Raw genomic sequence first — 13,617 nt, forward strand, 5'->3', positions numbered from 1 at the left:
GACTTGAGAAAGAACATAGGAGACAGAGACCAGTGAGGGATACATTAGCTAGGTTGCGTTTTCTTCCTCCCACAGGCTACCCCCATATCTGGCTCGTCTTTTTTCTCACCCTCTACCCTTGGGCTTCAAGTCGAAGGGTGACTCCCCGATGGGGTGCTCAGAAACTCAATCTGTCCCCATCCCGATCCCCAGCCAAATATAAATAATTCACTTGCTGATGCCCAGCCTGGCCCAACTCCAGGTATTTCAGTGCATAGGAAATATTTCTGACAACTCTATTTTCTCCCTCCAACATTTTGGTTATTCCAGCCTTACTGGGCAGTTTGGCAACTTTGTAATTCATCTTGAAACAGTTTGGTTCATTTGTTGTGAGGCTTCCTGAGTTTATCACTAAAGTTCTCTGGCACTGATAGGAAAGCTTGTGGTTAAAAGTATTGGCCTTAGATAGGCCCGGGTTCAAATCCCTACCTCTGCTGCTGTATGTCCTTGGCCAAGTTGTGTTCCCACCCTGGCCCTCAAGTTTTCTTGTGCAAAATGGGGCCACATTCCAAACATGGGGCTCTTGTAAAGAGTTGATGAGGTTAACATCTATAAAATGTGTAGTACATATGAAGTTCTCAAGAAGTCTGAGGTCTTTTTATGATTTTTATTTAAAAAAAATTTTTTTAAAGATTTTTATTTATTTGACATGGGGAGAGAGAGAGCACAAGCAGGGGGAGCAGCGGAGGGAGAGGCTCTCTGCTGATCAGGGAACCCAATGTGGGGCCCAGCCCAATGCTGGGATTGTGACCTAAGTCAAAGGCAGATGCTTAACTGACTGAGTCACCCAAGCACCCTAATTTTTATTCTTTTAAGAAAAAACTATGGAGCATGTGCTTTGGAACCAGAACGCTGAGATTTGAATCCTGGCTCCATCACACACACTTAGGCAAGACACTTAACCTCTCTGGACCTCAGTTTCTTCTAGAAAATGGGCATTCATTCCCTGAGTGCTCCACAGTGTTGATAGAGCACCTACTCTGTGCAGACAGACACCCTGCCTTGGGGAGCTCCTTGTTGTCACAACGCTGGTGGCATTCGTGCTTATTTTTCTGATTTGGGTTTCCTCTTACTGATTCATTTGCAGCCCCTCATGCTAGCTCTGCCTCCTTGTCATTGCATCATTACTTTCAGGGGTCTTTAACACTTTGTCTTCAGCTCTCAGTGAATTATCTGAAAGCCTCTTGATCTGGGGGAAAGTTTGGCAGCCTGTATGTCACATCTGGGTCTCCTGGGGTAATGTGACACCTCCCCCCCCCTTTCCTTTATTTGTCTGTCTTAGGAAATTTGTCTGCTTTCCAAGTCATTTTGCCTTTTCTGAAAATCTTCAGTGTGCTTTCAGCCTGTGCTTGTCCGAAGCTTACTCATACAAAATGATATTTTTACCATTTCTAATGGTGTATTTCTAGCAGCTTGGGTAATGCCATATGACTCCTAAAACCACAAGTTTTCTGAAAGGCTTGGCTCATCACCTGCTCCATGATGCCATCCTGACCCCTCGATTAAGATCAGAATTGCACTTCCAGTCCTCTTACTTGCTATATTTGTTTCCCCACAGCCCTTGCCACCTTGGAACTTACTCAATTTTTACTGTCCCTGTCACCAATTAGTATGTCAGTCCCACGAAGGCCCAGGATTTTTTGTCTCCTTTTCCCCGTATACTCCTAGTGCCCAGAGCAAGTGCCTGGCACACAGTAGCTGCTCTGTAAATATCTGTTTGATTAATAGTTTGGAGACCTAATACCCACCAGTATCAAAGGAATGACCATACTTTGGTGACTGTGAAGGACCAGGAAAACAAAGAGGGTTCAGAACATAAAGAGGGTTGAAATTTTGGTTTAGTCAATGATTTCCAAACTCCTAGGTACTAAGTCTCCCCTTGCCTTACTTAATAAGCCCAGAGCCTGAATATTGAGCCTCTCCTTGGTACCTAGCTGACACTGAGCCCTCTGCTGGGTTGATTGTGAATCATCAGGCAACCCGTGGGTGGATACTGTTATTAGCTGCATTTTACAGTGGAGGAAACTGAGGCACCAAGGGTTAAGCACCCTACCTATGGTCACACCCCCAAAAGTGGGAAAGTGGGGTGTCTGCAGGCCCTGCCTGGGTTCTGCCTGCATCCCAGATCTCTAGATCCTGAGGATTGGATGATTCCTACCGTTGGGGAGAGCCGTTGGAAAGGAAGATTTGAGAGGGAGAGAGGCCAGCAGACCCTGAGGTCAAAAACCCAAGGGAGGGATGAATCAAGATTATGGACAGAGTGGGGGTGAGGGTCCAGGGGGTGGGAGATGGAAGGAGCAGGACCAGGAACAGAGCCCCAGTATCCTGCTACCAATTCCCGTGTGACCGTGAACCAGTGCATTCCCTGACTGCCTGCTCTGTGCCCGGCCCTATGCTGACCTGACCCTGACAGCCCTGACCCTGGGACAGAGGCACCCCAAGGAGGGGGCGGGCCTCACTCGAATCAGAGTGAGGGGGGCCAGGCATCCACTTTGTATTCCCTTCTTTCTTTCTTTGCTTTATTCTTCTATAGTTGACATTGTTTCCAACTTTTTTCTTTTTAAAAGATTTTAGTTATTTATTTGAGAGAAAGAGTGAGCATGCACCAGTAGTTGAAGGGGCAGAAGGAGAGAGGGCATCCCAAGCAGGTTCCATCCTACTACCCTGAGGTCGAGATCTGAGCTGAAATAGTCAGAAGTTCAACTGACTGAGCCACTCAGGCACCCCTTGTTTCTAACTTCTTGGGGTGCACACTTAGCTTGTTCATTGCTAGCCTTTTTCTCTGTGCATTTGTGGAAACAGGTTCTCTCTAGACCTCCTGCAAGCTGTCCTCCCAGGCTCTCCTTTCACCTTTATCTGGGGATTCCTTTTGCCTCCCTTCCAGGCTAGACCTGTTTCTTTGATCTGATAGCTCCTTTTCTTCATTCACTGCTTCATTTTGGGGAAGCAAATCCTCCGGTAGTTTCCTGAGAAGGGCTCCCAGACATGGTATTTTTGTTTGTGCAAACTTACACCTCTCACAGAAAGGTTTTAAGCAGGGGAGTGATATGGTCCGATTTATGTTTGAAGCAGCAGTCTCTCTGGCTACAGGGAAAGGATAGAGCCTAAAGAGCTAAACTAGGCCAGTGAGCCAAGTGCGGAGGCTGGAGCAGCTGTGCTTTTGAGGAGAGGTCCCAGCCTTCCAGAAACCCACAGGCTAGAGGGGGGAGAGGCCCTTACCCAGTTCATTGTCATTCAGCAATGACGGTGACAGGTGCTGCCAGCGGAAGTCTCAGGAGGAAGAGAATCCTGAATAGCTTGGGAGGACACTGGAATAACTCCTGGAGGAGGTGCCATCCTGCCTCCATCCTGGGAGCAAGATTTCCACACGTGGACTTGGCTGGAAGCAGCCAGCTTTTCCCAAGAGGTCCCCAGTAGCTCCTGTGAAGACAGACAGTAGGGTGGTGTTAGAGGAGTCTGTTCAAATAAACATGCATTGCACACCTCTGATGTGCTAGGGCATGACTTCTCAGATGTGCCTATGAATACCCTAGAGAGCTGTCAAAGTGCATGTTCTGCAGGTGTAGGGCAGCAAGAGAGACACCATTCCTAATGCATTCCCAGGGGCTACTGTTCCAGGGAACTCACTCAGAGGAGCCAAGAGCTTGGTGCTAAGAGTTGGGGATCCAGCAGTGAAATTAAGTAGGCAAGAATACTGGTCCTGGGGGAGCTTTCCTTTTAGTGAAGGGAAACTGACAATAAACTTTATAAATAGGGACTCCTGGGTGGCTCAGCGGTTGAGCATCTGCCTTCGACTGGGGGTGTGATCCTGAGTCTGGGGATCAAGTCCCGCATCAGGCTCCCCACAGAGAGCCTGCTTCTCTTTCTGCCTATGTCTCTGCCTCTGTCTCTCTCTATCTCTCACGAATAAATAAATAAAATCTTAAAAAAAAAACTTTATAAACAAAGTTTCTAGTACATTAGATACTGATACGTGCTAAGGAAAAAAATAAATGGGGAAGAGAAAGGTGAGTGTGTATGGCCATAGGTGAAGGGCACTGCAGTGTTGGAGGACCCAATGAGATGATCCGGACAAAGTCCTACTCAGTGACTAAACCTGCTGGCGCTTCCGGAACTCCTGCCACAAAGCCAAGTCTGAGGGCAATTGCTTCACCATTCCGTGCCTCCACGTCCTTGAAATGAGGTTAAAAATAGTGAGATGATAATGAAAATCCAATGAGTTAATATTTGTAAAATGCCTGGAGCAAAGCCTGGCTCCCAGTGCTGGGGTGTGAACTGCCATTGTGATCAGTTTCTCTCTTGATAGATTCATGTGGGTCATGATGGTTTACTTGGATGTCTGCCCCCCTTTCTCACAAGCTCCTTCTGGTGAGCTCAGCGTCATCTCTGCATGCTCAGCGACTAACTCGGAGCCAGCACACAGGAGGGCTTTGGAATGTCAGATAAGGGATGTAAACTGGATTCTGGAATGGCTGGGGGCATTCCACCGAGAGTGTTGATCTTGTGGTTCAGTTCCTTATCAATTTTATCTCTTCAGCCCATCTCTTACGGAGAGATCTATTGCAGTTTCTCATAAGAATTGTGGATTTGCTAAAGTGTGTACCAACAAAGCGTATTGCTTTTTTGCTTTATATATGAAGCCATCATGTTAGCATGTATATTGAGAACTTTTGTGTGTAACAGTTCAGTTTGTTTCGTTACCACCTATGTGCCTACTTCTACTTTTTGCTTTTGTCAGCTGTTACTTTTTTTGTTAAGATTTTACTTATTTATTCACAAGAGACAGAGAGAGGCAGAGACATAGGCAGAGGGAGACGCAGGCTCCTCACTAGGAGCCCCATGCAGGACTCGATCCCCAGGCCCCAGGATTACGCCCTGAGCCAAAGGCAGACACTCAACCGCTGAGCCACCCAGGCGTCCCTGTTACTTTTTTTTTTTTTTTTTTTTTTTTAAGATTTTATTTTGAGTCAGGGCTTGAACCCACAACCCCGAGGTCCAGGGCTGAGCCAGCTGGGCACCCCCCATTACTGTTTTGTCTTTTTAATGATATTGTCACCCTTCTACTTGTCTCTTGATTCACATTTGTCTAGTCTTTTTCCATTTTTAAAATTTCCAGGCTTTCTGTGTCATGATGTTTTACAAATAGATGGATCTTCATGGAGCATTTTCTGAAAGCAGACCTAGTAAAGGGCCTTTTTGTAGAGAGCTCAGTGTGGGGGAATTAGAAAATTGTGCCCCAGTGACCTAGGACACAGATGGAACCTGGGTGTGAAACAAGGTTTACACTTTATGTTTAAAACATACATTTTTAGGACATGTTGCTGCAAGGGAGGGAGCTTTGCTCTATTCAGTCATTACCATGTTGGCCAGTGCTGCTGGGGACACCTGATGACCCTGATTACTCTGGCCCTTCTGGGTTCCCTGTCCAGTAGAGGAGACTGATCCATCCCTACACAGTGATAACTCAAAGTGGTCAGGGCTAGGATTTGGGACCCAGAGGCCCTCCTCTGGGCGAGTGGCAGGTTTCCAGGAAGGGAGCTCAGGCAAGCCCTCTCTGTTAAAGCTACATTTGAGCAGAGACACAAATGAAATAAAGAACTGAGCCATATGGATATCTGGGGGGAAAGCATTCCGGTTAGTGGGAACAACAAAAAGACCACGGAAGGGGAGAGCTTTGTGACTCTGGAGTAAAAAAGCAAGTTGGCCAGTGTAGGAGCCTAGAGGTGGAGTCTGACCCAGCCTGGTGGATCAGCTTCTTGGAGGATGGAATGGCTGAACTAGGATGCCAGAGAATAGATAGCAAAGCAATAATAGAGCACAGTGATCCTGAATCAGATTCTTTGGGTTCACATCCCTGCTCCAACTCATACCAGTTCAGTGCGAGCAACCTGTCCTGCTTCAGTTTCTTTATTCCTACAGTGGAGAGGCTAATAGCTTCTACTGAGGATCAGACAAGGCCCAAGTACTCTAACTTCTCTCTTTGCCAGATCTGGTGCCCACCTGGGTCCACTGGGGGTGTGGAGGAGTGGGGAGGGAAGAGGTTGGACCTGCTGGGTACCTGGGCTTTTTTCCCAAGGGCACTGGATAGAGTCGTGGTAGGTTTTGAACAGGATAGGGTGGGGTCTGGTTGGTGCTTTAAGACCCTCTGGCGGTCAGGCACAGGATGATAGGAAGCAGGCAAGGGGGGGGGGGGGCAGGTTGGTGGGGGCACAGCTGACTCCTGGATTGATGCTTGCGGTGGAGCCACCTTGGGGTGTCTCTTGAATTGGCCTGGCATTGAAAGGATCTAGACCAGCAGTGTTCAACAGACATACCATGCTAGCTGTATGTGTAACTTAAAAACTTATAGTAGCTACATTTTAAAAAGCCGAAAGAAAGAGAAGTTAATTTTTTCTTAAGATTTTATTTATTTTTTCATGAGAGACACAGAGAGAGGCAGAGACATAGGCAGAGGGAGAAGCAGGCTCCATGCAGGGAGCCCGATGTGGGACTCGATCCTGGTATCGAGTGATCCACACGTATTTCCTAATTCGTAACAGAAGCCCCCCCACCGCCAACTGCAAAAAAAAAAAAAAAAAAAAAAAAAAGCAGTTGAGCCGAAGGCAGATGTGCTTAACCGTTCAGCCACCCAGGTTTACCGAGATGAAGTTAATTTTAAGTATCTTGTTTAACTAAAGTATATCCTAAGTATTATTTTAACAGGTAATTAGTATTTAGAAAGCATTATTGAGGCATTTAATATTCTTTTCTTGTACTGAGTCTGAATCAGATTTGGGGGGCTTGGTTGGAAAGGCTGAACAGAAAGGTGCGTTTGGCCACACAGCCTGAGCCTTGAATGCCAAGCCCGGAGGCCGAACCCAGTGCCGCAGGAGTCGTCGCAAAGTTGTGCCATTTGTTCTTCAAGGATGAAGTGATCCCGTTGCCCAGTTTCCCCCGCAGGGAATCTCGCTCTTCAGGGTTCCCAACCAAAACCTGGGCGCACCTCTCTGCCCGGTTTCCTTCCGCCCTCGAATCTCCATCCCCGAGCCGCTTGGCCCTTTAAATCTCAACTGTCAATCAGAGCTCCTGTTGAGAGGGAACGTCGTGCAATAAACCTCTCCTTTGAATACCGTGGCCTCTGTCCCGGCCTTGTTCCTCCGTTTTAGCAAGAAGTTGGGAATTGTTCGACGCTCTCTTACACTCGGCCCTTTCCACACCCCCGTCACCTCTCGCCTACTCCTCCCTCTTTCGAAGTTAGGCCCCTTCGCCAAGGCCTTCCTTATATGGGCACGGCCCCGAACGGCAGCCGCTCATTGGCTGGGGGCGTCACGCGCGGGTCTGTCAACAAAGGGGCGGAGGGAAACTAGTCGCCCGCTTGGCCGCGCGACGTCTGGAGGGAAGGAGCGAGGGGGCGGGCCCTCTCCCTCCCGAGCGCCTGCCTGCGTGCGGCCACCCTCTCCCGCCGCAGGGGGGCGGGGCTCAGGGATGGGGTACTTTGGGGGCGTGTCTAGCTTTCGAGGGTAGTCTGAGTGGGTTGGCGGGGTGGGGGGGGTTACAAAACTGAGGGGCTCCCTTTGCACTTAAGCGGTATTTGGGGGCTTGAAGTGTTTGTGCATGGATGTGGGGGATTCTTGGGGTTCCCTTGGGGTTTAGGTTTTGGGTTGTTTTGTAACGTGGAAGTTTCAGTTGTATTGTAGGGGTCTCCTTTGTGGTTTGGGATGGTAGGTGGGCGTGTGATTTGGGGAGCTCCCGGAGAGACTTAGAAGCAAAGTCAAGAAGCCAGGAGTGCCCGTGTTGGAGCCGGAATGCCTGGGCTTTCGCCTTTCTCGAGTTCTTCCTACCTGTCTGACCCGCGATTTGGGGTTAAACCTTTCTGTGCCTCATCTGGACACTGGGACTAATACACTGCCTGCTTCCTGGGGACCGGGGAGGATTAGCAGGAATTGTTAGAACAGTACCTTATAAGCTCCATTGAGCCATGCGCCTTGCAATAAGCACGTGTCATTGGTGAGGATTCTTCGGGAGTGTTTGCGGGGGTGGTATTTGGGGCTTTGGGAAATACGTGGTTTGGAATTAGTCTTATGTGTTAGGGAGCTTTTATGTTTTCATGAGGTTTTTTTTTTTTTTTCAGTTGGCGGTGGGGGGGCTTCTGTTATGAATTAGGAAATGTGGAGATTTAGAAAGTGTTTGAAGGGGAGTATAGGATTTCAGGAAACTGGTCTTTTGGGGCATGTGTGAGGTTGGGAGATTGCTGTGTGTGTTGGAGTAGTCGGTAGACGTGGGATTTGTGAGGCTTCCTTGAGATTGGGGCCTTCTGTGCTAAGGGGATATTTATAGGTTTGGAAGTTTAAATTAGGATTTGAAAGGGTCTGGATATTTGGGGGAGGGCGTTTGTATTCTGGAGATGAGGGTAGGAACTGATTGGAGGATTTCAGGGAGTAGCCAAGTTGTAGATTGTATCTATAGAAAATGGCTTTTGCTGTGTTCATGCCTGTTCCTGGGCATTTAGATGTGTTGGTGGCTGGTAAATTTAGCCATCTATAGGTGGGCTCAGTCCATACTACAGGGGTCAGCAGACTTTTACTATAAAGGACCTGATACTGACTATTTTAGGCTTTTCTTTAAAGCCATATGTCCTCTGTTGCAACTACTCTGCCATTGCAGTGTGAAAGCGGCCATAAAGAGATGAGCATGTTTCAGTAAAATTTTACTTGGAAAGATAGGCAGGGGGCCGTATTTTAATAAGTAAAACCTTAAAAAGAGAGAGAGAGAGACAGAGAGAGATGGAGGATTATGCTACCTGTTGATCCTGCAGTGGAAAGTGGTCATGTCAGACTCATTAGCAGAATTGCCTCCAGATTAGATCATGCACGAAGTCGTTGCAAAATAAAATGGTCATTGTTGAGAGAGCCCTGAATTGAAACGTTCTAAAACCAAGTTTGAGGGGCTATTTTTTTCTTTTCTTTCTTTTTTTTTTTTTAAGATTTTATTTATTCACGAGAGACACAGAGAGAGAGGCAGAGACATAGGCAGAGGGAAAAGCAGGCTCCCTGCGTGAATCCTGATGCAAGACTCGATTCCAGGACCCCAGGATCATGATCTGAGCCAAAGGCAGACATTCAACCACTGAGCCACGAGGTGCCCCTTGAGGGCCTGGTTTTATGCTAAGTAATCCTTCCCTACTCAGTCTGCCAGTGTCCAACTGGAAGAGAAAACTAGACTAGAAAAGGCTTTCTTCTCTCAGAGCTCTGTGCCTGTGCTTAAGGGAATTAATTACCTACACAGTCTTATCAAGTGTGTGCATTTTTCTGGGTGAGGATACACAGCTTTGAGAGATTCTCAGGGAGCCCTGGGACTCAAACAAAGTAAAGAGCCGATTTCTTTTTTCTTTTCTTTCTTTAAGATTTTATTTATTTATTTATTTTAGAGAGCGCCAGAGAAGGCGCACGAGCTGGGGAGAGAAGCAGAGGGAGAGGGACAAGCAGACTCCGTGCTGAGTGCGGAGCCCGACGCGGGGTTCGATCCCACGATCCTGAGATCACGACCTGAGGCGAAACCAAGAGTCAGATCCTCAACCGACTAAGCCACCCAGGCAGCCCAAAGAGCTGATTTCTTAAGGGCCTGTCTGGCTCCTCTCACCTCAGATTTTCTTCTTCCGTCCAGCCTACTTCATTCCTTCCTCCGTGGGCTCAAGTAGCCATACCTGTGGGCAGGGCTGGGAATTCTTGTCTTTTCAGGAACTGGCCTACTGGGTGAGCAAATGGAAGAAGGAGGAACTGTTAGTTGGTACTTTCACTTAAGTTCAGGGTTATGGCAGCAGGAGGCCTCTGGATCATGAGTCGAGGCAGTTGGGCCATGTAGTATGACCTGCAGGGTTGGAGCAAGGTGCTAGCTTCAGTTACATTCTGGGTGTTTATTTTATTTTGTTTATAGATATTTTACTTATTTATTTAGAGAGACAGTGAGTGCAGGCAGTGCGTGCGTGGAAGGGGTAGAGGGAAGGGGAGAGAAGCTCAAGCAGACTCTATGCTGAGTGAGGAGCCTGACGTGGGGCTTGAGCTCAGGACCCCGAGATAATGACCTGAACCAAAACCAAGCCGCTCAACCAGCCGTGCCACCCAGGCCTCCCTGTTCTGGGTGTTTAAAGACCAGCTCTCATTCCCTCTATAAACCCTCCATTTGCTCACCTGTGTAGTGGGGCAGGATTAGAGTTCTTAGTGGGCTAATTTGGTCTGTCTCCTCAGAAGTTAAAGTTGGGGTGGTAGGAAGAGGGCAGGCTAGTCCCCCAACTCCCCAACCTTCTCTTCCCTGTCTCCAGGTAGCCTGTGGAACCTCCCCTGACCATCCAGGTCCTGCGATGCAGTGAACCCCTGCTTGTCTGCCACCGTTCTCCGGAATGGACCGCAGCAGCCTCCTGCCCTTCCAGCTGTGGTGCCCCCGGCCCTTTGGCACCTACTCGCAGAACCAGCCGCGCCCACCTACTGCAGCCCTCAAGCCATCGGCCTGCCCAGAGCCAGGCAGTGGGGCTGAGCCAGACCACGGGCCTGCCCACTCAGAGAACACCCCGCCTGCCTTGGCCACAGAGGCCCCTGCCTCCCAGCCTGCTCCACTCCTCTCAGCAGCTGCTGCTGGCGATGAGGGCCGAGTCCTGCTGGACACGTGGTACGTCATCAAGCCCGGGAATACAAAGGAGAAGGTGGCCTTCTTTGTGGCCCACCAGTGTGGTGGGGGCAGCCGGGCCAGCTCCATGAAGGTTAAGGGGCACTGGGGCAGCGACAGCTCCAAGGCTAAGCGGAGGAGGCGCTGTCTTGAACCTACCAAGGCTCCACCGGACCCAGGGGGCCCAGAGGGGCCCCCCGCTGCTGAGGGGGCCCCAACCTCAACTGGTGAGGACGTCGACCTGCTCTCTGTGGCTGAGATGGTAGCCCTAGTGGAACAGCGGGCCGCCCTGGCCCTGCAGAACTACCCTCGCCCCGGCACCCCGGCGCCTGTGGTCTTTGTGTCAGCTGAGCAGGGTGGGCCTGCCAAGGGGCTGGGATCTGAACGGCGGTCTGGTGGTGGGGACTGCAGCCGTGTGGCCGAGGCGGTGGCCCACTTCGAGGCCCAGCGGGACAGCCCTCCATCCAAAGGCCTCCGCAAAGAGGAGCGTCCTGGGCCAGGTCCAGGGGAGGTACGCATTGCCTTCCGCATCTCCAATGGCCGAGAGCCCCGTGCACCCGATGGCAGCTTGCCCAACGGGAGTGGGGGCCGGCCCGGTTGTGCCTACCCTGGCAGCCCAGGCCCCGGGGCCCGAGCCAAGGACAAGATCACCTGCGACCTGTACCAGCTCATCAGCCCCTCCCGGGACGCCCTGCCCAGCAATGTGGAGTTCCTTCTGGCTCGGGCGGATGAAGCCAGCGAGGGGGAGACACCAGTCCCTGCCAGGCCTGAGGACACTCCCCCAGCACCCCCTCCACCCCCTGCCCGGGACTGCGGAGCATCAGGCTTCCATGTGGATGTGGTGGTGACGGGTGTGGTGGATGAATGCATCTTCTTTGGCAAGGACGGCACCAAGAACGTCAAAGAGGAGACAGTGTGCCTGACGGTCAGCCCCGAGGAGCCGCCCCCACCTGGCCAGCTTTTCTTCCTCCAGTCCCGTGGTCCAGATGGGCCCCCTGAGCCACCCCCGGCCGACTCACCAGCCACCGCACCAGGCCCGGATGATGCCGAGGGGACAGCAGACACCTCTCTGTGCCGCCTGTACCGGCACGTGTCACACGATTTCCTGGAGATTCGCTTCAAGATCCAGCGGCTGCTAGAGCCGCGACAGTACATGCTGCTGCTGCCCGAGCACGTGCTGGTGAAGATCTTTAGCTTCTTGCCCACGCGGGCCCTGGCAGCCCTCAAGTGTACCTGCCACCACTTCAAGGGCATCATTGAGGCATTCGGTGTGCGGGCCACAGACTCACGCTGGAGCCGCGACCCACTGTATCGCGATGACCCTTGCAAGCAGTGCCGCAAGAGATACGAGAAGGGTGATGTGTCGCTCTGCCGCTGGCACCCCAAGCCCTACCACCACGACCTGCCTTATGGACGTTCCTACTGGATGTGCTGCCGCCGAGCTGACCGCGAGACGCCTGGCTGCCGCCTGGGTCTGCACGATAACAACTGGGTGCTGCCCTGCAATGGGCCAGGTGGCGGCAGTAGTGGTGGCAGTGGTGGCAGCACTGGCAGCAGTGGGGGCCGGGCTGGCAGGGAGGAAGGGAGGTGAAGCCGGGGGAGGGGAGGGGAGAGCCCACCATGCCCACCCCTCCCCCCTCCCCCGGGAGCTGAGGGCCAGAACTGGGTCACCAGCCTGTGCCCCCCAGTCCGGGCAGTGTTGATCCCCACCCCCTCCAGAACTGAGATGGGGTTCAGGGGGATGATTGAGAAAGCACTCTGATCAACTGACCCCTATTGATTTTCTACTCTTCAGACCCAGGGCCGTTGACCCTCAAGGAGGGTGTTTTTTATCAGCATCTCAATTTCTCCTCCATTCAGCCCCAACCCCCTCCCTGCCACTCTCCACCCCAGGGACCCACCAGCAGGGAGCAGAAGGCAGCTAATTTTGGTACTCCGCAAGGGTTCCCCCATTCTGGCCCCCTCCCGCCCCCCTCCCCCAGGTCTCTGTCTCTGGAGCCATGTTCTCCCTCAAGAGGCTGCAGCATGCAAGGTTGGCACCTTTCCTGACCCACCACACCCGGGCTCACCTCCTCTTTAGGAATTGGGTCCCACGGGATCACAGATCAGATGTGGCGGCCCTTTTCATGGCAGCCTGCCATTTCTAGACATTGGCTCCGTTAAAACAATAAAAATCACTGTTTTCTCCTTAACCTAAAGCTACCAGTTTCTTCACTTCCCCCAGAGGGGAAGAGAAGGGGAAAAAAAAATTGAAGTATAGATTCCCCTCCCCCATCACTGAAGCTATTATCATCGCTTCTTCCCTCCCCCAAAAAGCTGTGAAGCCCTTTGCCTCGCTCTTGACAGCGTGGGGGGCCGGTGGGCAGGGACTGTGAGTTTGCATCTCTGGATTGTTTTTACTTCCACTCTGGGTACTCATTCAGGTGTGGGGGTCTCTCCAGCCTCAGCCATACATGTTTCTTCAGAATCCTTTGGTCAACGGAGACCTTGATTTTCAGGCAGTTTGGTCTGGGGTATTTTCGTTTGTTCTGTTTGGGGTTTTTTGTTTTTGTTTTTTGTTTTTTCATCTTTGTGGTTCTGGAAGCTTCTGGTGTGTGGCATCTGACCAGTTTTGAATTGGTCCTTTCTATAAAATCGATATTTATAAGGCTGGGCCCAGACTGGTTTGTGTGTTGTTCAGGGAGGGGTTTGGGGAGAGAAGGGAGCCAAGGATTACTGCATGGTGAGCTGGAAAAGATTGGGAGAAGGATCCTTAGCCAAGTCCCTTAGCTTGAGATTATTTTTGACTCTTCATCTGTGTCGGTTTGGATTCAAAATCTCAAAATAGTAGTAGCTTAAGCAAGATAGTTTTCATTTCTTTAGAAATCCAGAGTGGGCAGCTATGGTGGCCCTGAAGTTGTCAGAAACCCAGGCTGCTTCCAGCTCACTGTCCTTTGGCTG

General features: G+C 50.9%; 2 protein-coding genes across 5 annotated transcripts in view; one reads left to right on the plus strand and one right to left on the minus strand.

Annotated features, from left to right (window-relative positions):
* The window catches only part of MEIOSIN (meiosis initiator), a 25,879-nt gene extending 25,536 nt beyond the window's left edge, over positions 1 to 343 (minus strand). Inside the window, exon 1 of the mRNA XM_025421849.2 lies at positions 316 to 343. Within this exon, the coding sequence (XP_025277634.1) occupies positions 316 to 343 (28 nt within the window). The remainder of the gene's footprint in view (positions 1 to 315) is intronic.
* FBXO46 (F-box protein 46) overlaps positions 1 to 13,327 on the plus strand; it is a 14,946-nt gene extending 1,619 nt beyond the window's left edge. Inside the window, exons 1-3 of one of the 4 annotated variants that reach the window (XM_049094329.1) lie at positions 7,490 to 7,508; positions 9,446 to 9,770; positions 10,337 to 13,327. In XM_049094329.1, the coding sequence (XP_048950286.1) occupies positions 10,415 to 12,268 (1,854 nt within the window). In that variant the 5' untranslated portion in view covers positions 7,490 to 7,508; positions 9,446 to 9,770; positions 10,337 to 10,414 and the 3' untranslated portion in view covers positions 12,269 to 13,327. Of the gene's footprint in view, positions 1 to 7,489; positions 7,509 to 7,589; positions 8,026 to 9,445; positions 9,771 to 10,336 lie in introns of those variants that run through there. The other 3 variants (XM_049094327.1, XM_049094326.1, XM_049094325.1) reach the window with 3 other exon arrangements.
* Positions 13,328 to 13,617: the final 290 nt, after the last annotated feature.

The sequence above is a fragment of the Canis lupus genome, chromosome 1 (genome assembly GCF_003254725.2).
Source record: "Canis lupus dingo isolate Sandy chromosome 1, ASM325472v2, whole genome shotgun sequence".
NCBI classification, from domain to species: Eukaryota; Metazoa; Chordata; class Mammalia; order Carnivora; family Canidae; genus Canis; species Canis lupus.